The following is a 26,337-nucleotide window of genomic DNA, read 5'->3' as shown; positions in this document are numbered from 1 at the left end:
CTTACTTTAAAACCTATTGAATCTTAAGCTCAGGGAAATATCTTAAGCACATTGAAGTTTGGGAAAAAATTGTATTATTAAATACACAGTATGATTTCTGTAAGGATGAACTGTTTGAAGCATTTATATGAATAAGTAACTTAATAGCTTTCTCTCACTATATTGCTAGGAACTGTAATTTCATTAAAAATAATCTGCTTAGTGCCTTGTTTTCTGGTTAATCTTAATATTCCCTTTTCTCCTGTCCTCCCCACCTTTCTTCCATGCCCCATGTGTGCATCTACTTACAGCTCCATCGGAGTTTTATTTTTTCTCTCTCTCTTTTAAAAATCACTCTCCAATGCCTCTCTGTAGTTTGTTGTCATCTACTCATTTAATTACATGGTACCTCTGAAACTCCTGGTCCCTTAGTCCCTGCCTCTGCTTATCTATTACCATTACTCTTTTCAGTCATTCTAGTTAGACTTCCTCTTACTTACATGAAGCTCTAAAATGGAAACCTCTGTTGGAACCAATAGTTTGTGTGCCACTGAGTCTCTGAATTCCTGTAGCAACTTATTACTCCAGAATCATCCACATGAAATGGATTGGAAATTGTGAGCCACTAGTCAACTAGTTAAATCAATATTAGTAAACTGTTCTCAACTATTTATAAAGGTACTGCATTTCATAAGTCTGGAGATTCTGTATTCTTTAAAACTACATCTGTATTTAAAACTACATTCTGTATTCTTTAAAACTACATTGTTTTGGCTACCCACTTAAAATCAAACATTAAGATAAAACAAATTTCTGAACACCATGTATTTTATAAAACACCCTGTCTTTTGGGTAGAGTCAAGGTAAAATGTTATGAATAAAATGCTGGATATTTAATTTCAAAAGTGAATGTATATTTTATTGTGGTTGTTTCACGTGATTTAGGTTACTCCTAACAAAAGAAAAATGTCTGAAGCATCCATGATTGTTCCTGGTTCAGACAGATACACTGTGAGAAGTCCAGTACTTTTAATCAACACATGTAAGTTTTATAGTCCTCAAACATTCTTACAAGTATTATATTTAAAGCAGGCATTTTAAAATTCAGGTATATTCTGGATATAATTTACCTGGAGGAAAAATTGGGGATATAAAAATGGGCAGAATATAAACTACAAATGTCTTAACAGTTGGAAGAAAGGTATATTTGGTATTGACATATAAACATTATTCAAAATATTGACATCAGGACTTCATCATTTATTATAACTTAAAGCCGGAGACAGGGGACATGATGGAAATGTTGACTTAATCAGGCTGCATGGGCATGTTTTCCACTCCCAGGTGTGTTCTTTGTAAAGAACATCATCCCCTGGCTGAGTTTAGAACCAGTTTCCTTTCTCTAAAATGGGACAGACATGTGTATATCATCCAGTTGCTTATAAGATTGAAATCATTCAACAGGGAACATTGGGAAGTATTTAGACAGTGCCTCCTCTATTTTAAGAACTAAGTTACAATGAAATTGATGCTGAACACTAGTTGCCATAAATACAGTCTAGTTGATCTTCATGACAGTTGAACAATAGCCTGATGTTCCAGATACCCACATGCCTCCTTGGCAGCGTCTAATGTCGAACAGGTACGTGGGACTTAGTCGGTCCAAATGAACTCATCTCCTGTACTTTCCCTACCGTTTTTTTCTCCATTTCTTACCTGGGTAAATAGCGTCCATATTTACTTATTCATTTGAACCAAAAGCCCAGGAAACATTCTAGAAGCTCCCTTGTTGCCCTCCTCATCTGAAAAGTACTGCAATCACAGTATGTAATTAAAAAAAGAAAACTGCAAATTTAGCAGTCCTTTGTCCTCCTAATTTTTAGCAACACCACGAAGAGGAAGAATTAAACCATCACTGCCAATGAGGAGTTCAACAGAACAACCTGGTGCTCCTAAGACAGTGAAAAATAAAGTGGATAATGTTGTGTCCCTTAAATCTCGGCCTTCTGAAGGAAGAAATAAAGGAGATAATACAGACAAAGTAACTGCTTTGAAAGCATTTTATAAAATAAATTTTTATCAAGTTATTATAGAAATTATTAACTTGCTTGGCAGTGAGAGTGTCTTGTTTTGTTTGAAGCGTTCCTTTTTTCCATAGCTACAATTTATTGTCCTTAAAGGGAAGGTCCTTCTGGCATCTCACTCATTTACTGTGCTAACAATAAAATTTAGAACTATCTGTTCAGTTTAGCTCTGATCTACACATTTGGTAGGAGAAATGGCTTTGTCATCATTCTTCATTATACAAATTAGCATCTTTTACAAGGAAGATTCTAATAAAGAAATGTAAGATCCAAATGGACTCGATATCTTAAAGTCTACCATGGAGTTTAGAGAGATTAGTGAGGTACTTACAGTTTCATACATAGGACACAGTAGCAACCTAATGGAGGGGGCGAGTGCTTGACCCTAGAAATGGTTGGGAGGGTAGAGATCGGGACATGCTTTTCAGGAGATGGAGAGAGTTGATTTTTGGAGGGGCTGCAAAGTTTAGTCAGATGAACACTGACAGGTAAAGGGACAGAGCAGGCAGTGCCTAAGAGAAAGGTGCTTTTTGGAGAAATGGGCAGCGATCAGAGCTGCAGGTAAGGCTGTAGATGAGGAACACTTAAAAGCTTCTATTGTCTCTGAAGGGCAAGGACATCGAGTGTCTCATGGGGATTTGTTGCAGCAGAGGACTCAGGGACATGTAAAGATTTGGAGAGGACTAAGTGCAAGTGTTAGGTAATATTAAGGGCCCAGTTTCAATTTAAGACTGAATTTTATCATGGCATTTGTTTAGAATGTGTGATTTTCTGATGAGACTTAGCAGCTCTGGTGTTACAGTGAAAGAATAGGTGGTGGATTTTTAAAACTTTTCAATGGATATGTAGCAGAAAGATAGTGGAAGAGCTGAAGATGTGAGGAAATAGCGAGAGTCATGGCTGAAATCATCACATTAGTGTTTCTTAGTAGGAGCACTGTGGTTCCGTGCTGTGGCGTGGCCCCAGAGGCCCTCTGTCTTTGCGGCAGCAACACCTGCGGGGTTTTGTACAAGCCCTCCTCCAGTATGGGGCAGTACTGGCGGGTTCGCTAGGGAATATAGCTGGCAGAGGCAAAATAAGACGGGAGAGGGTATTTTTCTGGTGTTGAGGGCAGGTTATTATTTGATTTGGGTTATGTGTATCTGTGGCTGTGGTAAAGGGGGGACTTACTACAGGAAAGAAGTTATCTGTACACTGGCCAAAAATTTACAAAATCAGTTAATATTTCATAATTTCTGACTTTTTAACATGTTAGTGAAAAGATCAATGCAGGCGATGAGATCAATAGCAGTAGTAGATGTGCGATTGAAGTTCTAGAAATGTTCACTTACAGATGAATGTTGAATTAAACTAGCAGTGGATGAGATCAGAAATATTATAGGATCTTCTGCCTCTTTACCTGCAATGAAAGTTACTTTCTTGTGTTTTAGGATGGACAATATTCTAGAATGGGCATAACCTGTATGAAATGGATAGTCTATCTGACTTTTAATAGCTTAATTTTAAAAGTTTTAAACTTTAATACTCTGACTTTTAAAAATATTTCCCTATATTGCTTAATTCAAGTTTACATTAACTATTTCCTGTATTTATAGCATGTCAAAACTGCCCAAATTGTAGAAAAGACAGAAAATAAGGACAAAGAATGCCCAAGTCAAAATTTCAGTAAGTACTATTGGGTTTAATTTTAGTAGCTCCTATAAAAATGCGTATCTTTTCCTCTATCCTTTAACCCCACTAGCTTTCACTGATTTGCAAAGGAGTAATTTATAATGACTATATTGGATTTTGTGCAAGGAACTTAGAGTTACAAGGAAGTGCAAGTCAGTCTCTGTTTCCAAGAATTTTAGGTCTGATAGGATAAGATGAGGTGGGCCTATCCCTCCATCCCAGTGTGAGAACCTTGACTGAATCTTTTCCTAACTGCCACCTGCACAGAAGTAATGACTGTATCATGCCTTTTGTTTTTTCTAGATGAACTCCGAGGGAGTGTTCCTGATTCACAGGCAATGGGAAAAACAGATAAACGTGTGTAAGTATGAGAAAATTCATCTGATTATTTAGTGTATGTTAATTTTACTTTTATATGAATGACTAGATTTAAAGGAAAAGGTCTTTATACTCTTAGAATTACAATTTTTTTTTTAAAGATTTATTTATTTATTTATTTATATAAGCCCTGGGTACAGTCAGAAGCGTGGGAGGGTGAGAGAATTCACCAGAGCGGGGAGCAGAGCAGGCAGAAGGACCGAAGTACACTGCTGAGGGGAGCAGCGGGCGGCAGGAGAGGTCTGCGCGCCATGTGGGACCCTCCTCCGGTGGCCGGGGAGCAGCCGGGGATTGAACCGGCGCTGCAGAGGCTGCGGGCAGCTTCGCAGCCCAGTGCTCAACCGCTGCGCCACCGGGGAGGCCCAGAATTACAGTATTAATTCTCAAGTATTACTATGATACCATAAAGAGGAATGATTATACACGTTTTCGAGATCAGCCAGTAACTCTTTAAATTGAGTCATAAAATGAAGTTCTTTTGTACTTTTTTTTGAGGTAACACTAGTTTACAACACTATGTGTTCCAGGGGTGTAAGATCACACCTCCTCAGATGCATGTCCCAACACCACTCCCACCACCAAGGTGCCCAGTGTCCTCCGCCATAGTCCATGGGCCCCTCCACACTTTGCTCTCTGCTGTTGGTAACCTTAGTTCTACAGAGTAATTTCTAATGTGTGTGATTAGATTGAAATTTTTCCTGACCCTTTGTTTTGTTTCTGTATATTCAATGTATCCTTGAAGCCACGGGTTGCTTTTCTGCTGACTTCTTTCACTCAGCATTACTTTTCCTCCATAGCCGCACCAGAACCTGTTGTTTCTGGCCTTTTTGATCTGGGCCATTCTCCAGGGGTGAGATGGCATCACATTGTAGTTTTGATTTGTATTTGTGATAAATGATAAAAATTTCTTCTTGTGCCTGTTGGCCATCTGTATGCCTTCTTCAGAGAAGTTTCTGTTTAGCTTGTTTGCCCATTTTTTGATTGGCTTAATTTCTTCTTCTTGAGTTGTATGAGTTTTTTATGGCTATTCCATAGCTACCTCTTGTCAGCTATCTGATGAATAAATATTTTCCCGTCTTCAACAGGGTGTCTTTGTTTTAGTGATAGCTTCTTTTGCTGTGCAGAACCTTTTTGGTTTGATGTTGTCCCATTTGTTTATATTCCCTTTTCTTTCTCTTGCCATTGGAGACAAATTCACAAAGACATCACTGAAGTCAGTGTTGTGAAGTATCTTGTCTATATCTTCTTCATTGTATTTTGTGGTTTGGGGTCTTATATCCACATCTTTAATCTATCTTGAGTTAATTTTTGTGTAGGATGTAAATGAGTTTTTTTTAAACAATAAAGTATAAGTGTAAAGAAATTTAGCCTAATTTAAATGCACAGTAGAACAGGTAAGATATGTGTAAGTAGATAACAAAATAGTAGCAATAATGGAACTTCTTTTGTAATATCTGTATTTTTATCAGTTACATAGTAAATTTTAACTGTTTTCCTGACTTACAAAAATATTTGCTATCAATAAGCTTTGATTAAAAAAGATAAAAAGCTAAGGTCTTATGTCAGTATGATGGAATCATATTTTATAATATACTAGGCAATCAAATTTATTTTCCAGGTTACCTGGTGTTTTAGACAACCTCTCTGGAAATAAAATGAACACAAAATTGGCATGTTGGACACCCGTAACAAATATTAAACTATGTAATCAGCAAGCAAGTACTTCATCAGGAATCACATTTAATCAAGGTGAAACATAGTTCTGTCTGCATGTAATACTAGCTCAGGGAAATAATTCATTTTCTAAAATATCTAAGAAATAGCTTTAGTTTTAACAAATTTTATATATTAACAGCTTCTTTGTTTAATAAGGATTAATTTATCTTTTTCTGCTAGATATCAACAAAAAAACAACTAAACAAATATCATCTTCTTCAATATCTGACAATTCTGAAGAAATTGAGAAGGTGCCATGTAAGAAAGAAATAATGCAGCATAAGGAAATAGATAAAGTAGAAGTTTGCAAAAGAAACCACCAACAGCAGAAAAATGCTGAAAGTACCAAACAGAATGATTGGCATATGGAATCTGAAACTACCTTTAAGTCAGTTCTCCTCAATAAGACAGTAGAAGAATCTCTGATCTATAGGAAAAAATACATATTGTCAAAAGATATAAATACTGCTACTTGTGATAAAAGTTCTTCTAAAAAAAATGCAAAAGATAATCGAAAATCAAGGAAAACCTCAATATCCGAAACTAATTCCTGGGATTTGAGACAAAAGAAGAAGGTGAGCTTTCAGTGTGTTTTATTTATGCATATTTACTAACATAAGAAAGCAAAAGAAGCTTGATTTATTGCTGCAGATTTAACACTTCTGACACTTGGTTCTCTGATTCTCTCTCAGACTCTGAGTGAGTCTCTCCTGAACCCCTCGCCCTCCTCCCACTTTCCCAGGTCCTAGGAGAAGGCGCGTGCCCGCCTGTCTGCACGGGCTGTGACAGTGACATAGCAGAAACGAGCCTTCAAGTTCCTGGCCTCCTCTTTTGAGTCCCACCCACTGTCCCTCAGATTCTTTTGAATGTGCATGTAAAACTACCTCTCTTACGCTTACCTTTCTTTTAAATGAATGGTTATTGTGTGTGTGTGTGTTTCGGTTTTAACCTATTACAGTGTAAGAATGTGTGTTTTCCTGCATGGTCTAGCACAGGTTTATGTATCTGAAACATTTCTGGGGTTACAGTGTTAAACTTTGACAAGAAAGGACCTAAGTGGAGTGGAGAAGATGGTCTTCTACTGTAACTCTTGCTGGTCCCTCTTTTTCATCTTTTACTAGAAATCCCAGGATGGTTTTAGGGTTATACCATACTTTGAGACTAAAAGTTTAGCTCTGTAGCAGTTATCTTATATCTTCTTTTTTTGGGGGGGTGGGGGAGATGGGGCGGTAGAATGGGGCCGTTGCTACTAAGATGTAGCTTGAGAAAACCTTTTAATGAGAATATATTTCCATGCTAAGAGGATCCAGATCATGTAGGTTCTTATTTTCATTTATCATCCAGAGTATTGTTAATATCTGGCAGCAGATTTTCTAGAGTCAGTGCAAAATGTTCATTTATTAGAGTATCTTTGTGGGCACATAAAACATTTGATAGATGATTTGCAGTTGTTTTATATAATTGAACATTCTGTCTTGACCAGTCTTCTCTTTGTTTTGTTTTTAACCTACAACTTTTTGTGCCTAATTTGACTACTTTTTTCTTTAGCCATATATTTTTGGGTCACTTTCCTTAATTCTTAGTATGCTGCTATTCTTTCTAGTTTTCATTGCTATTTAATTCCTTCAGAACTAGGCTTAACAGGATTCTTGTTGACGGAACACTGACTGATCTCTCAGTTTTAATTTTAAACTGTTTTCTTTGGAGAGTGGAAATCTTTCCACAGCATTTCACTGAGGTGGTCATCCCTTTTTTCCTGGGAACATGAAAACTTGATCAGCTCTTCTAAGTTGTGCTCAAATTTTTAAAAGCTCAACTCCCTATATTCAGAAATTCTCTTCAGTCTTTCCTATGGTCCCTCCTCTGTGATTACACAGAATTTCCCACCGTTCACATGCCAGGCAGCTCTTCTCAAATCCCACTTGTTTGTTATTAACCTTATATCTTTCAACTGTGATTGCTTTTTAGTTCAGTTTTTGGTATTTTCTGCAAAGACAATGAAGTCATTGAGCAAACAGTTCTTAGTTCTTCCTTCCCAACCTACATATCACTTATTCACTCGTCTCGTCCTTGTTGCATTAGTAGAACTTCCAGTATGTTGAATAGGAACAGGGAGAGCAGACCTTACTTCCTTGTTTCTGATCTGAGTGGAAAGCATGTTCTTTCTCTCCAGGAAGTGTGTTAGCTATAATTGTCTTTTTTATCAAGTTGAGGATGTTGCCCTTTATTCCTTGTTTGCAAAAGTTGTTATGAATGGGTTTTGGATTTTGTCAAATGCATTTGTGTGTCTGTTGATAGGATGTAGTACATGAACTGATTTTAAAATGTTGAATCAGCCTTGCATAGGACTAGAATAAATTTCACTTGGATGTGGTACGTAATTTTTTTTTATACATTACTGAGTTCAATTTGTCAGTATTTACCTGAGGACTTTTGCATATATGCACATGATATGGTATATAGTTTTTACTTTTTTGTAATGTCTTTGATAGTAATGTGAGAGTGATTTTGGCCTCATAGAATGACTCTAAAAGTATTTCTCTGATTCTGTTTTCTGAAAGAGTGTAGAAAATTGGCATAATTCTCTAAATATTTTATAGAATTCATCAGTTAGTATATCTGAGCCTAACGTGTTCTGTTTTGACAGGTTATTTATTGATTGATTCAGTTTCTTTACTTGATACTGGCCTGTCCAGGTGATCTAATTCTATGTGTGAGTTTTGGCAAAATGTCTTTCAAGGAATTGGTCCATTTAATATCATGTTTGTAGGCATAGATTTGTTCATAATTTTCCTGTTGTCCATGTGATAGCCTCTCTTTCATTTTTGATTTTAGTAATTTCTGTATATTTTTAGCTAACCTGACTAGAAGTTTATCAATTTTATTGATCTTTCCAATGAACCAGCTTTTAGTTTCCTTCAGTTTTTAGTTTTTATGATTTGTTTATCCAGGAATGGGAAATTTTAATCTCTGTAGAACATGCTGCATAGTTTTGTATATTGAAGGATTTGTCCTGAGTTGTTTTAATGCCGAACAATGCCCTAGCTTAAATAATTTCTGAGTCCCTTTTTGTCTTTCAGTTAAGCATAGAACCAGATTTCTGAAAGTTTTCTTTTCAGTCTATATTTCTTTTGAAGATTAACTGGTGGAATTTTTAAATAACTTATCAATTGTTTCAGAGAGAAAAGTCAAAAGGGAAAGGATTTACTGGCGCAGCAGATTCCCTGATAAAACAGATTAATAACAGATACAAACCAAAGGATGACATCAAGTCTACAAAAAAGTTAAAGGAGACTTTGATTGATGGGTATGTTCTTCAGTTTTAGACCGTAAGAATTTCTCTGAAAGCACATCTAGATTATTTTATACCGTTTTAAACATGTTAAATAACCTAACCTTCTAGTAGAAAACAGTTCTTTTTAACAGCAGTAGCTATTCAGATTATGCAAGACAGTAACTAAATTTTAAATTAGCCATTCTAATGCCTCATTACATTTTATAAAGTATCTGGAATACCCTATCAGTGCAGCATACCTAAGTAGATGTTTAGAATATAAACAATTAGGGTTTTGTTATTGAGCTTAGTGATGAGTAACACTAAGTGCATGATGTAAATATATTGTTTTACGAAATATGAATTTTATGAGCTCATACGCGTTGCTTTTATATAAAGTGTGCATTCCCTTTGTGCAGTCTTTATGAAGGTTAATTCTTATTACAGAATATCTCCTTATAGGTTGCTAGGTTAATTCAAGTTTAAATTAATCCTGACTTTATATACAGCATGAAGAAAGTTTTTAGAAACCATTCATTTTTAATTGTGTGATACTGCCTACTGCATGAATGAGCCGCCTTAGAACTCATTGTTATAGTCACTGTTTACTATGGATGCAGTTGCAAACATTTCTGAGTAGTGCCAACCAGCACAAAAGTAGCTGTGGTGTCATGTTTCAGTTATTTATAGGATATTGAACATACATTTTATATGAGATGGCTCTTATGAAAAACACTCTACGGATTTTTAATTGCTTTTTTAATTCTGACAATCTTTTACAGTGGTTTTTCAAACAAGTCTGATCTACACCTTAGTAAGGTGGGTTTGATTTAATTACACCAAATATATAGCCAAACTCCACATGATATTTAACTGTAAGCACTGAAATAGAATAGTAGTAGGGTAGCAAATTAATAATTGGTGAAGACAAATGACAAGATTAGTGGCAAATACTCAAAGTAGACCCTACCCTTCTGTTCACATCTTTTAGATGAACTTTGCTATATAATCCAATATATCTTGGTCTCCATTTTGTCTTAGCTAATCCTCTTTCTCCTGACAATAAGATCCTTGTCTCTGTATTTGTTAAAACATTTACTGTTCGTTAAGGTTTACTATGTCACTTATCTTTGATTTATTCCTTATAATTATTTTCTCTTTCCACTTCATTTCAGGTTTTGAGATTTACCTCCTATAAATTCCTCTTGAATTCTTCCTTTATTCCCTATGTCAAATCCTGTTTTCCTAGTTTGAATTGTAATTTCTAATCCCTTTACAATCCCTAATTGCAATCGCCTTTATGTTATTCCTTTCACCTTATTTTCCTATATATAATGTCAGTAAATTATTTTGTATTTGTTATAAAACTTTATATTTCACAATTGTATTTATATCATAGTAAGCAAAATGTTGCAAATATAAGATTTTTATATTAGAAGCACTAAAAAATTAATTGCCTACTTATATGTAAACTTTTGTATTTAGGAAAAGGTTCAGAAAAAAAGTTATAGACAACTGAAGACTACTTTTGTTAACGTTACTTCTGAATGCCCATTGTAAGTAGTAGTCTATAAATTGCAGTTTTAGTGATAAAATGTATATATATTGCATAACGGAGTTAATATTACTCTTGACTTTTACAGGGATGATGTGTACAATTTTAATGTGAATGGAGCTGATGAGCCTACTATAAAACTTGGAGTAAGCTAGAAATTTGTTATTTTGCATGTTATTAGGATATATTTTTATTTCTATCCTCTCATAAATATGCTTTAAAATATTTGAATACCTAAAAAATTTCTTTGGTAACCACTCTAGCTATATTTAGTTTCCTTTCAAATCTTTTTAACTTAAGTAGAGAAAAATAAGTAAGTGGGATATATAAGGGCTCAGACTGCTCCATCAAGAAATCAGATCACTTACTGATACTGTTTTTACTATAGATCAAAATGTTTTATAATACTAGATTTCTTCCTAAAATGTTTTTAGTATTTCCAAATATTATGTGAAGTGATAGAAACTAGATTTTATTTCTTTTCCTTTTTTTCCACCTTATTTTGACACTAAGTCTTTTTTAATGCTTATTTATGATATAGATTCAGGAATTTCAAGCTACAGCTACAGAAGCCTGCACGGATAATTCAGTAAAATTGTAGGTATCTTTTGTTACCAGATGGGTCAGATGAGAACACAACCTCAGTTGTCTTTGACTGCTTTATAACATGAGGAAATAATGTTGCTGCCATTATTACTCCCTATTTTGAGCACTTCTAAAATTTATAATCAGATACTGTGCACATCTTAAATGGAAGGACTCAAAAGGCCCTTAACTCATTACCTTGTAATTAACTGAGGTTAGAGGGGAAATGTAGTGAATTAATACACTGGGGGCCCATGTGTGCTTCTCCAGTGCATGCTGCCTTAAGAAAACAAGTAATTAAAGTCAATGCATTTTTTGTTTAAGGGTAGGTTTAAGAAATTATGAAGCTGAACCTTATCCCAAGACAAAAGATAAAAAAGTAAGTTATAATAATATCCTAATGTGTTTAAAACTCACTATTTTCCTAATGCCAAAGATTATCACAGAACTGCAAAACAAAAATGTTATTTTTTTCTCTATGGGATTGTCCATGTTTCTGTTATGCTTTTTCATATGGTCTCGGAGCTGTTGTGATCACCTAGTAGCAGATAATGACAGCTTCACTTTCTTGGATGATATTAGATTATGTCTCTAGGGAAGTAAGTGGTTTTTAGGGAAGACTTCGTTAACACCACCACCACTGACAAGGTACAAATTTGAATGACTTTCTTTGGATAGGTCCTTAATGCAGGAGATATGAGTGTACTTAAAAAATGGGAAGTGTTTGTTTTCTTTGGATCTGACTTTGGTTTTTGTCTTGTTTAACTTATCTTGCATGACATATAAGATATATTTCTTCATGTATTACAAGGATTCTTTTTCTTATAGATTATAACAAATCAACAGAAGAAAAATCTCTTTAGTGATACTGATACAGAATACATTGGTGATGACAGCAAGACTGATATTAGCTGGCTCAGAGAATCAAAATCAAAACCACAGCTAGTAGACTATAGCAGAAATAAAAAGGTGACGAAACATAAAACTAGGAAATCAAGTAAGAAATCACTTTTCAAAGAAATGTTGCAAATGATTTTACCATTTTTAATGACAAAATGCTTTGGTGGTTGGGAAATATGCCTTTGAATGGAAAAAAGTACCCTTATAAATATGAAAAAGGAGTGCAAGCAGATACATCAAAATACTAGAATGGTGGTTTATTGTTTTGGTAATATGAATTTAAATTTTTTCAATAGTATCTTGAACTTATGTTATACTCTCATTATTTGTCTGTTCATAGCCTGCAATCAAGGAAAACAACCCAAGTTTGAAAGTCTCATTCCCTGCCACACCCAGCACACATACATTTTAGGAATTCATGTATATGCAATAAAAATACAGTGAAAGAAAAGTTTTCATATAACTCTTGCCTTTTCTTCAGGTAGTTTGAGGTATTGGTTCTTAGCTAATATAATGACAATTTTCTATAGCTAAACATCAGTATCAGTGCTACGAAAAAATTATATAGTCCATGTTTAAACATAACTCAGCTGTTTTTTTTTTTTTGTTTTTGTTTTGGTTTTTTTTTTTAAGGGAATCCACTTTCATTTTATTACAGGGTAGAAATAACAGGTAGTGTTTGGTAGTAGAAATAACCTATGTATACAGAGGGGACGGGACGATAGCTTAAAAAGTAAAAGGAGATGAAAATGAATTTTGGTATGGGTTTAGAAATGACAATGAATTTTAAAAACCAATCATACACCCGAAGAAGGGAAGCACAAGACAGAGAAGCAAGAGGTATCATACACTCAGGGAAGGCAGCATGGAGTGGTGGGGCTATAGATCTGACTTGGGAAAGAATGAAAGATGCTCCCAATCTAGTTGGAGGCCTGGGCTCGGAGGCCGTGTGTTGTAACCACCGAGAGGTGCATGCTCACGGAGCCTACTGGCTAGTGCCAAGTCGTGTGCCTGGAGACATCTATAGCGAGATAGGTGATTGGCAACCTTGGAGCAGCATTAAAGGCTAGAATACTGTAAATACTTTCAAAGTGTATTTCTGGAAAACAGTCTGCAGGTCAGTGTGTGCAGGGGGCTCACTGTCAGGGCCGGAGGACCTGCCTTCCGAAAGGACCTTGCTGCTTCGGTGTGGGTGAGCCCACTGCTTGTGCTTAGAAAGGTGATCCCTTCTATGCTTAGAAAGGCAAGTATGAGACTTCACTATGAAATGATGCCATTACAAAATGCATTAACTTGTTTAGGGATACATATTTGTGAAGTCAAGGGGTCTTTTTAGGAGCAAGAAAATGAGAAACGGATTTCAGGGTGGTGATTGCCTTTTGACAGTGGGGAAGGGTGATCATATAAGAGTAAGAATCTACATAAGTAGATACGTTCTAGTTCTTATTTGAATGGTAGACCCATGGGTGTTAACTTTACAACTTACATTATGTTTTCTTGTACATTTAAAAAGTTTAATATAAAATAAAGGGAAAAAATGATAATTTACATTATACAAACACTGCAGTAAGTTGCTGGCTTAGTCTTAAGTAGTTTTGAAATTTAAATTTTGAATGAATTTAAAGAAATAATCTAGTTTTAATGCCAGTTCTTATCTATATGGAAATTACCACCCTTTTTTTTTCTTGAATTGCAGGCTCATCCTTGGAAAGACAACCAAAATTAAAAATGGTAAAACCAAAGATTTGTGTTGAACATCCCTTTAAAGTGATTATTTCTTGTTGTGCAGCAAAAATTCAGTTGCCATCTCACCTTTACCCATGTTATCAGTTATTTGTTTTCCATAATTGTTTCAGCTTTTGTACAATTCCCCCTCCTTTCCGAATCATGTTGAACATGGCTTTATGAATGCAGATATTTTTGATCTCTTGCTCTCTAGAAGAAAGTTGGAATGAAAAAAAAAAAATCCAGTCATTTAAAAAAATCAGTCAGGGATCCATTCATGTAAATACTTTGTGTATGTCTTAGCACAGAGTCAATTTTATAACAAATAACTGTATTTCTAGTATTGAGCTAATTATTTCTAGTATTGATCTAATACTACTGCTCAGGATTTTTTTCTCTTAAAGACATGCAGGGAAAATGTCATCAAAAAGATAGATGAGACAGTTCCAGATGGGAGAACCAGACTTCCACGAAGAGCTACCAAAACCAGAAAAAATTATAAAGATCTCTCCAATTCGGAATCAGAGAGTGAGCCAGAATTTTCACATTCATTTAAGAAGAAATTGCTAGTGAAGGTAAAACACTACAAATCAGATTATAATCATTTCTAGAAGTCTCACTTTTAGCTATAGAATTATTTTTGTAAATGTATCATATTTATCTTGTTACTTTTTTGGATTTAACTTTGCATATGAGAATACTTAAAATAGTTCTAAAAATATATCCTTAGGCAAAATAGTGTCAACATTTGTAATAAGTTGGCATTAATGTTACAAAACAGCTGTTTGATGCGAGTAGAATTCTAACCTTAAGAAAATGCTTTGATTGAGAAGTATAGCCTTTTTCTTGAATGAATTCTAAAGCATTTGGTATAAGGCCTGTCATACACTGCCTCACTGCCCGTCTCTGAGCTTAGTATTTTGAAGTACAGGATCCAGATGACAATAATTTTTATCCTTTAATAAGAAGCCCTTTTCCTTTTCAATATATTTTGATTAAGGCAACAACAAAGAAGTACAATGGCCCAGGTGCTATTCTAAGTACTCTACAGATTTGTTAGAATCTCTCAAGCACCACTGGGACTAGCACTGTTCCTGAGATCCCCTTTTACAAATGGGAATAGTAAGGCTCAGAGACAAAACTCACTGAGGGGCCCACAGCTAGGGAGAGCAGAGACTTGGCCTGACCTTTACACTGTGCTTATTTTAAATTATTGAACCTCCATCTCCCCTTACTGCCTCTTACCTGGAAGATTTTTAAGGACATTATAACTGACCTCCACATCTCATCAGCCCCTCATGCCACCTCTCATCTTACCTCTTGTCAAAGAAAAACCCTGGAAATCTTCCTGGAGTCAGACTTTCAAAGCATCAGAATATCTTCTGAGCTCGTTTCCCCGCTTCCCCATTACATACGCAGAGCTGTCAGGGCTACATAGAATAACCTGTGACTCCCCAACAAGACCTGAGCGGCCTCCTCCCTTGGTGAGCCGGCCTCCTCCCCGTCCTCGGTGCCTTCCTTGCCTCTGCGCATGTCAGGTCCTGTGAGATCTAGAAAGTGTTCCTGGTTGCCCTGAACAACTTCTTTGACTCCTTATTGCATTTTATTTGTATCTCTACATTATATTTATTATAGTCTGTGTTTATTTTCCTGTGAATTTATCTTGCGTCTTATTGTATATTAGGTCTTCCAAAGGTCATGTGGAGGCCCCTGTTACCCCTGTATGTGCTAATGACATTAACTTATTTATATGTGCAAGCACAAATCCACTTAAAGTTATCCATACATTCAGGAGAACAACCACTCCAGAAGCAGCACCAGGAAACTGCCAGAGAAACAACAGAATGCCTTTTCTGTGGAAACACAAAAGGAAGCAGCAGAATGGAACAGCTCCTCTGTTTGTGATCAGTGCCTGGACTTGTCTCCTGTGTCTTTATCTGGGAGTCCATCGTCCGTAGAAGTGATGAGATGTCAGTATCATTTTTTCTTCTTTAGTTGAATGTTCAATAATAATTTTCTATTGCACCTAAGTGAAAACATCATCTGAAAGCTGATTTTGAGGTGTTTTTAAGATTATAAGTCTCAAAATGTCATCTTTAGTTAACACCAGTAGCTTCATCTTTGTTAAGTAGACTGCGGAACAGTGTTACTGTACCTGAAGATTTTTATGTCAGGAAGTTAAATACTAAATACTTGAATGTGGAAAATACTTGTTTTTAGAAATTTTAATGTGAAAGCTTGATAATTATGGGGATTTCTATTTTTTTCTTTTTTACATTTCATTGACAAGTCCGCAAGGAATAGCATGGTTAGTCTGTGGACACTCTTCTTAAGAAATTGAGATTTTGTTTTTATTTTAAAATAATTGGCCAAGAAAACCTATATCCTTTGGTGCTCTGGCATATGCCTACTTTTCTGGTATAGTTACTGTAAGAATAAGCTTATACCTTTGATGTTGTTTCAGTTCCTTTTAAGGACATTTAAAAACATTTCTAAGTGTCTGTCATTTCAGTTAAAATATGCCTCTTCTAAGATAGCTGTTTATATTTTTTCTAGAGTATTATCCTAATGCTCAGGACCACTGTCATCTTAGCTAAGCACATACTCAGAGGACAGATGCGCATGCCCTGATCTGAAAATTGTCTGAGAAGCACTTAGACTAGTTCAGTCTTGAATTTTCTCATCTGTATATGAAGGATTTAGACCAGATGGTTTCCCAAGCCATTTCCATCCATAAAGCTCTGTGACTTTATAATACTAATTGCTGTGATGTCAGAATACTCAAGATAATCCTTAGTGGATCATTGTAGTCAACTCATACTGCAGAGATTTTTGCTTGAAAATGTTTTGTAAGTTCTTTATGGTTACAACTACATTTTAAATCCAGCCATAAGAATTTGAGGATTTGGCAAATTATTCTTAGAATTTAATCATGCTATTTTAAAAACAGACATCAATGATAATACCTGTCATCTTTGTGTTTCATGGAGCAATATAGGTATACAGAAAACAACAGAAAAAGATCTAAGTCAGGATTCTGACTGTATAGCAAGATCCTTATCACCTTGTTCAAAAACTTCACCTGAATCCTTGAACAGTAAATATGGAGTAGGAGAGCCAGTAAACTCATCCAACAGCAGTGAGAGAAATGTATGTACCCGGGAAAGCACCTTGCCAACTCCACAGTCATACTTTCTGGTAAGCGTACACATTGTTTTTCTTCTATTTGAAGGAGGTAAATCCAATCGTTTGCCTTCAGTCTTAATCAAATATACACTGCTTATCTACTTAGGTTTTGGGTTTGGTCTGGAAGCGAGACGGAAACTTACTGGTAAGTTAAATGACCTCAGTGATATTTACAGCCCGATAAGGGCAGAATGTGGTGGAGTGGGAAGCTGCTAAGAATTGCACATTCAAAAAGACCACCGAGGTGCTGCTTGCTTGTCTTACACAGAGAGGTGCTGCCTGCTTGTCTTTCCATCAGAACTACAGTTTGTTCCCTAGATTTGATAGGCTTGTTTCTGCAACACACGAACATTTTTCAGATTTCACCATAATTCAAAGCATGAACCTTTAGTTACTAAATCGCAAGATGGCAAGAATCTAGTTGGAAATGGTATGACTCTAACATTTGCTTTAAAACTAGTAGGTAAATGATGTACATTTTAATGTGTATTAAGATTAACAAATTTAATATGATGTATTGTTAGATACACTATTTGTTTCTTAATAAAACAGGAGGTAGTTAAAAATTTAATGTCTGCCAGGAGTAGTTTTATATTTAAGTCATGGATACTTTGGTACCAGTTTACAAACCCTCCCTCACCTCCACCCCTCTTTGTGGTCTCCGTGACGGATGGCTTCAGTGGAGGATTGGGAAGTAGTGACAAACTGCAGTGTTGTCAGTGTGCTCACAGTGCTCGCTGTGGCTGAGTAGAGCTCAAAGAGTGTTTTGAGTCAGACAGAATTCAGTTTAAATCCCGGCCCTGCTATCTGCTAGGGGGTGACATCTCGTAGGTCAGCGCCTACTGCTGCGCCTCCCTTTTCACAAGCATAATACTGTTAGCAGAGACTCAAGCATCATATTCTCTTGATCTGTGCTCACCTCTGTATACAGAATTGAAGAGTGACCATTTAACATATCTGTAGCCAAACTTAAAACTTCCCTTAAAACCAGCCATCTTCACTACTTTTTTGAACAGAATGTTTTTATTTCTAAAAGGTTCTAAGATTATTTTAGGCCAATGATCTTCGAAAAGCACATTTTTCAAACAAAACCTCCAATGTATCAATCAAGTAAAAATAGCACTGTCCTGTTAAAGCAGTCTCAACCCTAGACTATTCAGCCTCCCTCTGCAAAAATCCCCAAGGCAAACAAAACCACAGAATGCAAAAGACAGGTAAATGTGGCAGTAGAGCCACTGAACGTCTGGTTCTTTTAAGAAGCATCTTAATTTAACAAATTGTTATCGGTAAAGAATTACTGTTTTAAAGTATGTAGGATGGGGCCTCCCCGGTGGCGCAGCGGTTGAGCGCTGGGTTGCGAAGCTGGCGAAGCTGCCCAAGCTGCCCGCAGCGTCTGCGGCGCCGGTTCGATCCCCCGGCTGCTCCCCGGCCACCGGAGGAGGGTCCCACATGGCGCGCAGACCTCTCCTGCCGCCCGCCGCTCCCCTCAGCAGTGTCCTTCGGTCCTTCTGCCTGCTCTGCTCCCCGCTCTGGCTCTGGTGAATTCTCTCACCCTCCCGCGATTCTGACTGTACCCAGTGCATGTATAAACAAAAAAACAAAACAAACAAAACAAATAAATAAATAAGCATGCCTCTATTTAAAAAAAAAAATAAAGTATGTAGGATGGTATGATCACAAAAGAAGTTGAAACTTTTACAAAGGGAAACGTAAGATCTTAACTAGGGAAGATACATCTGCTGATGTACATACTTGTAATTAGCTCTTTCTGCTTTCATGATTAAACAGGCATTTGGTTGTACTTTGATCATTGACAAAATTATACCCTGTAAAATATAAAAAGATGGAATTTTGGACAAGGATGGGATTTGACCCAGACCTAAACGGATAGATCTTTACAGACTATCTGATGTAGAACAGTGGCTGAAAGGAAGGGGCTGGAGAGGGACATGCATTTTCATGAAATAGAAAACTAATTTGGCTGGAATGGAGACACATTTATACTGAAACGGTAAAGCATAAGATGATAAAGACCTGGCTTAAATATATAGCGTGGGGCCTCCCCGGTGGCGCAGCGGTTGAGCGCTGGGTTGCGAAGCTGCCCGCGGCCTCTGCGGGCCGGTTCAATCCCCGGCTGCTCCCCGGCCACCGGAGGAGGGTCCCACATGGCGCGCAGACCTCTCCTGCCGCCCGCTGCTCCCCTCAGCAGTGTACTTCGGTCCTTCTGCCTGCTCTGCACCCCGCTCTGGCTCTGGTGAATTCTCTCACCCTCCGACGCTTCTGACTGTACCCAGTGCATGTATAAACAAAACAAACAAACAAATAAATAAATAAAACATGCCTCTATAAAAAAAAAAAAAAAAAATTAAAAAAAAAAAAAAAAAAAAAAAAAAAAAAAAATATATAGCGTGAAAGGGGTCCTCATTTTTATTTTCTATGGCTCCCCATTTCCTGACTTAAATCCAAATCTTGATAAGAATTTAAAAGTCAACAATAAAAAACAGCAATCTGAAAAAAAGAATTTGCAACATGCTGGCTTTGGGTTTCAGAAAGATGATCAACAGTATATACAGTAATTTTTTCTAATTTCTGATATATATTTTAGGAAAGTCATTCACCATCTGCATTATCCGTGTCTAGTGATGGAACAGAGAGAACACGGTGTGGCATGCTCTGTGACACTGCTCATGTGTTAGGTAAATACTGTGACATTTGTTGTGCCATTATTCAATTTAGCTAATGTGGAAATGAAAAGTAAACCAGGAAAAACTTAATACCTGCTTGTTTAAAACATGCAATAATTAACTGAAACAGACTTTTTATATAAAAGCAAGAAGATATTAGGTGTTTTCCATCAATATTATAATACTGTTATTCATCTCTTAACTGCTTCTAAGGTCCCGCACAGCATCTTAGTCGCAAACGAATGTACACAGAAGACAATCTAAGTAATTCTGATGAAGTAGATTTGGAAGAGGTAAAGAGAATAAATTTGCTTCCCAAAAAACTGTCTAAAACCAAAGATGCAGACCTTCACACTGACAAAAGTACGTGAATTGTTTGTGTCAAATGTAATAATTATTTTGGAAAGTATTTTCTTAGATGTGAATAATTCCATCCACAAAACAAATCCCTTTCCCTTCCCTTGAGCACTCTGGATAAGTCTGGAAGGGTGATGCTCTATCACGAGCTTCCCTTTACATGAAGAATGATGCAGTGAGGATCTCATGTGCTCATAGGTCTCCTTCTGATCCTATTATTGATGACCACACTGTAACTTTTACAGGAATATGAATTTACTCATAGATTAGTGTGTCACTGAATACTATTTTAAAGTTGTTATTTTTGCCTTAATGCCCACATGCCAAAAGGGTTTTTACATAAAATTAGGTCTGCATTTGATCATAATCCTTACATTACAAATAGAACTTAAATTATATTTTGCTCTGAACTTCAAGACGATTTGTAATGTTGCATACCTTAACTTTAGCTGATTTTCTTCCTTTTCTAGTGTCTGAAAGTATATCTCCATTATCAGTAAATGATTTTTCTACTCCTGTGGAGAAGTGGGGAAGTCAAATTTCAGATGTAGGAACGATATGTGAGAAGATCAATACTGAATTTCAGAGAAAATGTAGTGTGAGTTACCACTCTTTAAAACATGACGTGCCGCACTTAGTGCTGGACAACAAAACCCCCGCTCACGAACGCGGCTTTCCTCACGTGCTGGTGAAAGACAGAATGGTTCGTGGGTGAAAAGTATTCTCTTGGGGGCCATGTTTCTCTTCTAAAATCTATGCATTGACCATATTCTGCTGTTGCTGAGTCTTACCTATTTAACATTTTTGATGATTGTTATTTTCTTTTCATGCCTCATTGTTTTTCTCTCCCAATGGTGACCATTAGTGAGGAGAGTGTAGTTCGGTATGAGCGCCAGATAAGGAGATAGTATATGAACAGCTGCAGTCAGAAATCCCGTGTGCACTTAGGTGCCTTGGTAATTGAAACTCAGTGATTTTTTTCTACCCATCTCCCATGTCTGCACTTAGGGTTCTCTCTGTTATCCAGTTGATATTTTTCTGCACTTGCCTTTTTCTTCTATTCAGGGATGAAGTTTGAAATTAAGATTATACATGTTTTTGTGAAAAATAATGTGACTTTTAGCTGTGTTCCTTAAGAGTTATCACCACTAGCCTGTTTGTCAGCAATGTAGAGTGAACACCATCACAGGGTAACCTCAGTCACGCCTTCTGAAATTATGTGTTAACCAGGAATTTAGAACTGAAGATGTGTTATTTGCATTCCATGGAAAAGTTTTTGCTCTGACTATAGTGTTTGTTAGATCATTTTGTAAAAATTTTTTGAGTTTAAAATGAGTGTTTTTCTAGAACCGCCAGACGATAATGGAGTATTTCTCTAAGCACTCTTGGAAAACGCTTTACCATCATGTGAAAACAGTGAACCATCAAATTCAGGAGCATAGGTCTGTAATGGAAATCTGAATTGTATATCTGAATTGTATATACTCTAAGTGCTATAATTTTTTTATCTCATTTCATTTCTTTAATAGGATTAAAAAACTTGATAAATTCCAATTCACTATTATAGAGGAGCTGGAGAATTTTGAACGAGATTCACAGTCCTTGAGAGATCTGGAAAAGGAGTTTGTGGTTGGTGCTCTCACAGCCTTGCTTTTAAAGACACTTAGAAAAAACTTTGGTTAACCTTCTGCTTTTAGAACACACCATATGGGAGAAAGACTGAAGTTTAAATAAATCTTTAAAAAAAATTGCATGTTATTTATGCACACAAGAACTAGGGTGCAAGCCAGAGGTGCGGGGGGGTGAGAGGACTCCCCAGGGTCAGAGTGGTAAGCAGAACAGGCGGTTCCACTGCTGGGGGGAGCAGTGGGTGAGACAGGAGAGGTCATGTGGGTTCAGCTCCCTGGCTGGGGATTGAATGTGTGTTGCAGTAGCTGCCGATAGCTTGATAATGTGTCTTTAACCCCTGCCCCACCAGGAAGGCCCAACATTCAGTTTAACAGAAAAGAATATATAATACCTATTCTTAGCAGATAGCCAGCTGGTTTATGTAATACTGGAATTGCATAAATACAGTAACCCCATGTTTAACTAGTTTGTATTTTAAAATTTAGGACCTCTGGGAAAAGATATTTCAGAAGTTCAAAATTTATCAAAAAGGTGACCAGCAGAGGTGAGTATGAATAGAATTTCTAGAATAAGTTTAAAATGAGTTTGTTAATTAACAGTTACTTTATATTTTAAATTATATATAGTAGCAATTTAATTCCTGGTAAACACAAATGTAACTTTCATTATTTGACTTGTTAGGCTGCACCTTTTGAAAGCTTCATTGGAGAAAAATGTCTTCTATAACACTGATTATGAAGAAACTATTTTTACATCTGAGGTATAAATGTTATGTTTATATAATCTCAATATTGGTTATTCTAACTTGTTTTTTTGCTGTGAATTTTTCCAGTAACTTTCATGAGGGAAATATGTTTATTTACAGATGTGTTTGATGAAAAAAGATATGAAAATGCTGCAAGACAAATTTCTCAAGGAAATGGTAGGTCAGCTGCTGGGTTTGTGCTTCTCAAGTCGATTAATCAATCCTGCTTTTGTATCGTCTAATGGGAAGTTCTTTTACAGATTTTTCTTTGTGGAAATTAGAGTGGTAGTTTTAGCCTGGAAACTTATAGTTCTTTAACTTTAGTTCTTATAGTTCTTTAAAGTAGCGGATTCACACTAAATAATAGGGGTGATTTCAACAGTCACACCTGTTAGAATGATGCAAGCACTGTAGCCGACTCTGTCCTGGCACGTTTTCTGAAGCAGCAGTGTCAGGACAGGGCTGCCCAGGAGGAACTGTTGTCTCCTCAAGACTTCGTCAGCAGCAGGGGTCAGAATAGCTGCCTTTCCAAAGGGCTAGTAGCCAGAGCCGCATTCTGGGGGGTGGTCTCGGGGTGAGCGTGTCTCTCACGTTTCCTCCAAGATGGTGCTTAAACATCTCCTTCAGTACTAGTCTTTTATAAAGGTAATTTATATACTTAATGCAAACTTTTCTTCGAGTTTCATTAATTTGGGATTTAAGGATGGGTGCTCCTTTCTCACTTCCTTAGCATAGTCTCAGCGGCTGTCAGAGTTCCGTAGACACCCACCGCAGGCGACTGGGTGGCATGAGCATTGGTGTGCAGTATCTCTATGGGTGGCGTTGCTAAGATTGGGTACCTAGTAGCTTGATGTTTCCACTGACCATTCAACTTTTAAGGTTTTTTTTTTTCCCCCTTGATCCTAGCAAGAAGAGGAGCTTCTTAATGTACGCAGAGGACTGATGTCATTATTCTTGACTCATGAAAGAAATCTCAGTGTGTGATACAAAGATAAACACATAACTATACTGTGCCCAAAACTAAACTATGCTATTTTGTTAGAGAAAAATGTATTACAAATGAATACAGTTTAGACTAAATAAAATTTAGCCACACACTGAAATATGATTTAAAATGTTTTCCTGAGTGTAACTTGGTTCTTGAAGCTATTGGAGATTATATTTTTCAGTTACGCCTCTAATGTATCAGATGGCATGGAATACTCTATTGCACTATACTATCTAAATATCTGTGTTCTAAGAAGTTTTGACAAGTATATTTTTTAAGAAGTTATTTTCCTTATTTTGTCAACATTGGGCCAAACATCTGATGTGTAATTCAAGCAGCCTCGTGGGCTCACAGTGGTCTAGGTAAGCAAAAGAAGACCCTTTGTATCTAAGCTGGTGCTATAATAGAAGTTGAACAAGATTTATTGATTGGAAATAGAATCCCCACTAGCCTAAGAAAGTGGCATCTCTGCTGTTACTACTCACGTAGAGTCCGTGTCGCCCTGTGAGACGGTAGAACTAACCCTGTAATGGCAGACCTCCCCATTTGACCTCTTCCAAGACGCCTAAATCGTTGTACTTCTTACCACATACCGTCTCGCCCAAGTGCCCGTCTCCTCGCTGCTCTTCCAGACCCATCTGCTGTGCCCCTGAGTTTCACTTTCCAATCATCGCCCAAACCTTTTTCTTCCCAACTTCAACTTTTTTTTGCTCATGCTTAATTACCCCTCTTGTTCTTCCTTACTCATTCTCTTACTAATTCCTACCCCTCATTCCTCAGCCTGAACATCCCCAGAGGAAAATCTCGATCTTGACTCTGCCCTGTTGGACATTCACACATTTCTAGAGTATCACTGCATCTCAATTCCTGTCTGCTTAGTTCTTTCCGTTTCAGCTGATGACCTCACCTCCTACTTTTCTAAGATCTGACATGTTAACTGCATTAGTATCAGCATCTTCTCCATGTTCCAATGGCAGAGTCACTCCTTTGTCTAAGGGTAGCCCCCCAATAGTGCTCAGAATCCTCCTGTCCTGGACTTTTCTCTCTACAGGTTTACGTTGCCCACATTTTCTTATTTTAAAAAGAAGCCTCCTTTGATAACAAGTTCCCACCTAACTGCTGTCTCTCCTATGTAATTTTCTACTCACCTGGACAGAGAAAATAACAAAAGAATTTTCTGTAGTTACTATTTGCTCAGTCCAGCTTCTGTCTTTACTCTTTCACTGAACTGCTTATATCAATCACTAGTGATTTATTTTGCCAACCCTAATCAGTATCTTCTTACTCAGCTTCTCAGTGTCATTTCATTAGCAAAACCTTTGGCTGGCATGTATTTTCCACTTCCTCTCTTTCAGTATGGGGCGCTTTGATTTATAATTTCCTCGTAGGTGACTTCAGCTATTCCATGTAATAACCATCTTTATGTTAATGACTTCCAAATGTCCCAAAGCTATAAACTTTACACATTCAGGCATCATGTCAAATACATACAGCTTTGTTGACAACTCTCAAAACAACTCCATTTCTCTCCCTCAGCATTCTTCTCACTACCAAAGAGAAAGAATAAACCTTGTCCACCTCATGAATGTGATTTTTATCCACTCAGCTATCCAAGCAAAAACCTAAAATTACCCATTTATCTTTCTGGTTAATTGATCAGTAAGTCCTACAGATTTTACTGCCAGGATAATGTTCCACAAGTCACTTCCACTGTCTCTATCAACATAATTTCTCACAGAGACCATTGCAACAGCCTCCTAAATAGCTTTCCAGCATTCATAGTTGCCTTTCCACAATCTTTTATTCATTTAGCAGCCAGCCTGTTCTTGCTAAGCCATCAATCATACCATATCACTACCATACCCAAAACTCCAGTGACAACACTCTAAACAACCAGTTGGTCAAGGAGTAAATCACAAGGGAAATTTGTTTTTGGTTTTTGTTTTTTTGTTTTTTTTTAAGATTTATTTTTATACAAGAACTGGGGTACGGGCTAGAGGTGCAGGAGGGTGAGAAGATTCATCAGAGACAGAGCAGAACAGGCAGATGGAACAAAGTACACTGCTGAGGGGAGCAGCAGGAAAGACAGGAGAGGGCTGCCCCGCCATGTGGGTATCTCCCTGGCTGGCTGGGAATTGAACCGGTGCTGCAGAGGCTGCAGTCAGCTTCACAGCGCTGTGCTCAACCTGCTGCACCACCAGGGAGGCCCACAAGGGAAATTTGAAAGCACTTTGGTGAAAGCAGGGCACAGGAAAAGTCACTGATGTGAGTTTATATACATTACAGATGAAGAACTTAACTAGGGAATAGAAAGAGGTGCAAACTATACCTAAAGTTATCAGAAGGAAAGAAATAATAAAGACCAGAATGAAGATTAAAAAAATAGAGAAAGTCAATGAAAGTAAAAGTTGGTTCTTTGAAAAGATTTAATGAAATCGATAAGCCATTAGTTTGAGTGACAGGCAGGAAGCTAACGCTACCAAAATCATAAGTGAAAATTGGGGACATCACTACCCACCTTACAAAAATGAAAAGGATTATAAGAGACATCTATGAACAACAGCATTGCCAACAATTGAGATAATGCAATGAATTCCTAGAAACACAAGCTACCAAAACTGACTTGAGAAGAAACAGAAAACATGAACAGATCTATAATAGATTGACTCATAAATTAAAAGCCACCCAGTGAAGAATTCTATCAAACACCGAAAGAATTAACACCAGTCCTTCTCACACTCTTCCAGAAAAGAGGGAATGCTCCTAATTCACTCTGAGACCAGCCTCATCTTACTGAAGCCAGACGAAGACATCACAAGAAAGTTACAGACCAGTGTCGCGTAGGAATATACATGTAAAAATCTTCAACGAAATACTAGCA

General features: G+C 36.9%; 1 protein-coding gene across 10 annotated transcripts in view; it reads left to right on the top strand.

The window, feature by feature from the left end:
• SYCP2 (synaptonemal complex protein 2) overlaps positions 1 to 26,310 on the top strand; it is a 49,752-nt gene extending 23,442 nt beyond the window's left edge. For 5 of the 10 annotated variants that reach the window (XM_054698551.1, XM_054698540.1, XM_054698546.1 and 2 more), the window contains 27 exons: positions 925 to 1,021; positions 1,863 to 2,020; positions 3,659 to 3,728; positions 4,038 to 4,095; positions 5,731 to 5,861; positions 6,009 to 6,403; positions 9,008 to 9,135; positions 9,885 to 9,921; positions 10,588 to 10,658; positions 10,746 to 10,803; positions 11,199 to 11,254; positions 11,567 to 11,621; positions 12,071 to 12,239; positions 13,839 to 13,873; positions 14,272 to 14,442; positions 15,660 to 15,837; positions 16,866 to 17,065; positions 19,659 to 19,749; positions 19,951 to 20,100; positions 20,565 to 20,797; positions 21,442 to 21,536; positions 21,624 to 21,723; positions 22,209 to 22,267; positions 22,405 to 22,483; positions 22,589 to 22,645; positions 23,375 to 23,818; positions 26,204 to 26,309. In XM_054698551.1, coding sequence (XP_054554526.1) covers positions 925 to 1,021; positions 1,863 to 2,020; positions 3,659 to 3,728; positions 4,038 to 4,095; positions 5,731 to 5,861; positions 6,009 to 6,403; positions 9,008 to 9,135; positions 9,885 to 9,921; positions 10,588 to 10,658; positions 10,746 to 10,803; positions 11,199 to 11,254; positions 11,567 to 11,621; positions 12,071 to 12,239; positions 13,839 to 13,873; positions 14,272 to 14,442; positions 15,660 to 15,837; positions 16,866 to 17,065; positions 19,659 to 19,749; positions 19,951 to 20,100; positions 20,565 to 20,797; positions 21,442 to 21,536; positions 21,624 to 21,723; positions 22,209 to 22,267; positions 22,405 to 22,483; positions 22,589 to 22,645; positions 23,375 to 23,452 — 3,009 coding nt within the window. In that variant the 3' untranslated portion in view covers positions 23,453 to 23,818; positions 26,204 to 26,309. Of the gene's footprint in view, positions 1 to 924; positions 1,022 to 1,862; positions 2,021 to 3,658; positions 3,729 to 4,037; positions 4,096 to 5,730; positions 5,862 to 6,008; positions 6,404 to 9,007; positions 9,136 to 9,884; positions 9,922 to 10,587; positions 10,659 to 10,745; positions 10,804 to 11,198; positions 11,255 to 11,566; positions 11,622 to 12,070; positions 12,240 to 13,838; positions 13,874 to 14,271; positions 14,443 to 15,659; positions 15,838 to 16,865; positions 17,066 to 19,658; positions 19,750 to 19,950; positions 20,101 to 20,564; positions 20,798 to 21,441; positions 21,537 to 21,623; positions 21,724 to 22,208; positions 22,268 to 22,404; positions 22,484 to 22,588; positions 22,646 to 23,374; positions 23,819 to 26,203 lie in introns of all 10 variants that reach the window. The other 5 variants (XM_054698556.1, XM_054698559.1, XM_054698561.1 and 2 more) reach the window with 3 other exon arrangements.
• The last annotated feature ends 27 nt before the right edge of the window (positions 26,311 to 26,337 follow it).

This window comes from Talpa occidentalis, unplaced genomic scaffold, assembly GCF_014898055.3.
Source record: "Talpa occidentalis isolate TD23 unplaced genomic scaffold, MPIMG_talOcc4v2.1 talOcc4.10, whole genome shotgun sequence".
In the NCBI taxonomy this organism is placed as follows: Eukaryota; Metazoa; Chordata; class Mammalia; order Eulipotyphla; family Talpidae; genus Talpa; species Talpa occidentalis.
Note: the sequence above shows the minus strand (reverse complement) of the source record. Positions and strands in the feature narration are given on the sequence as shown.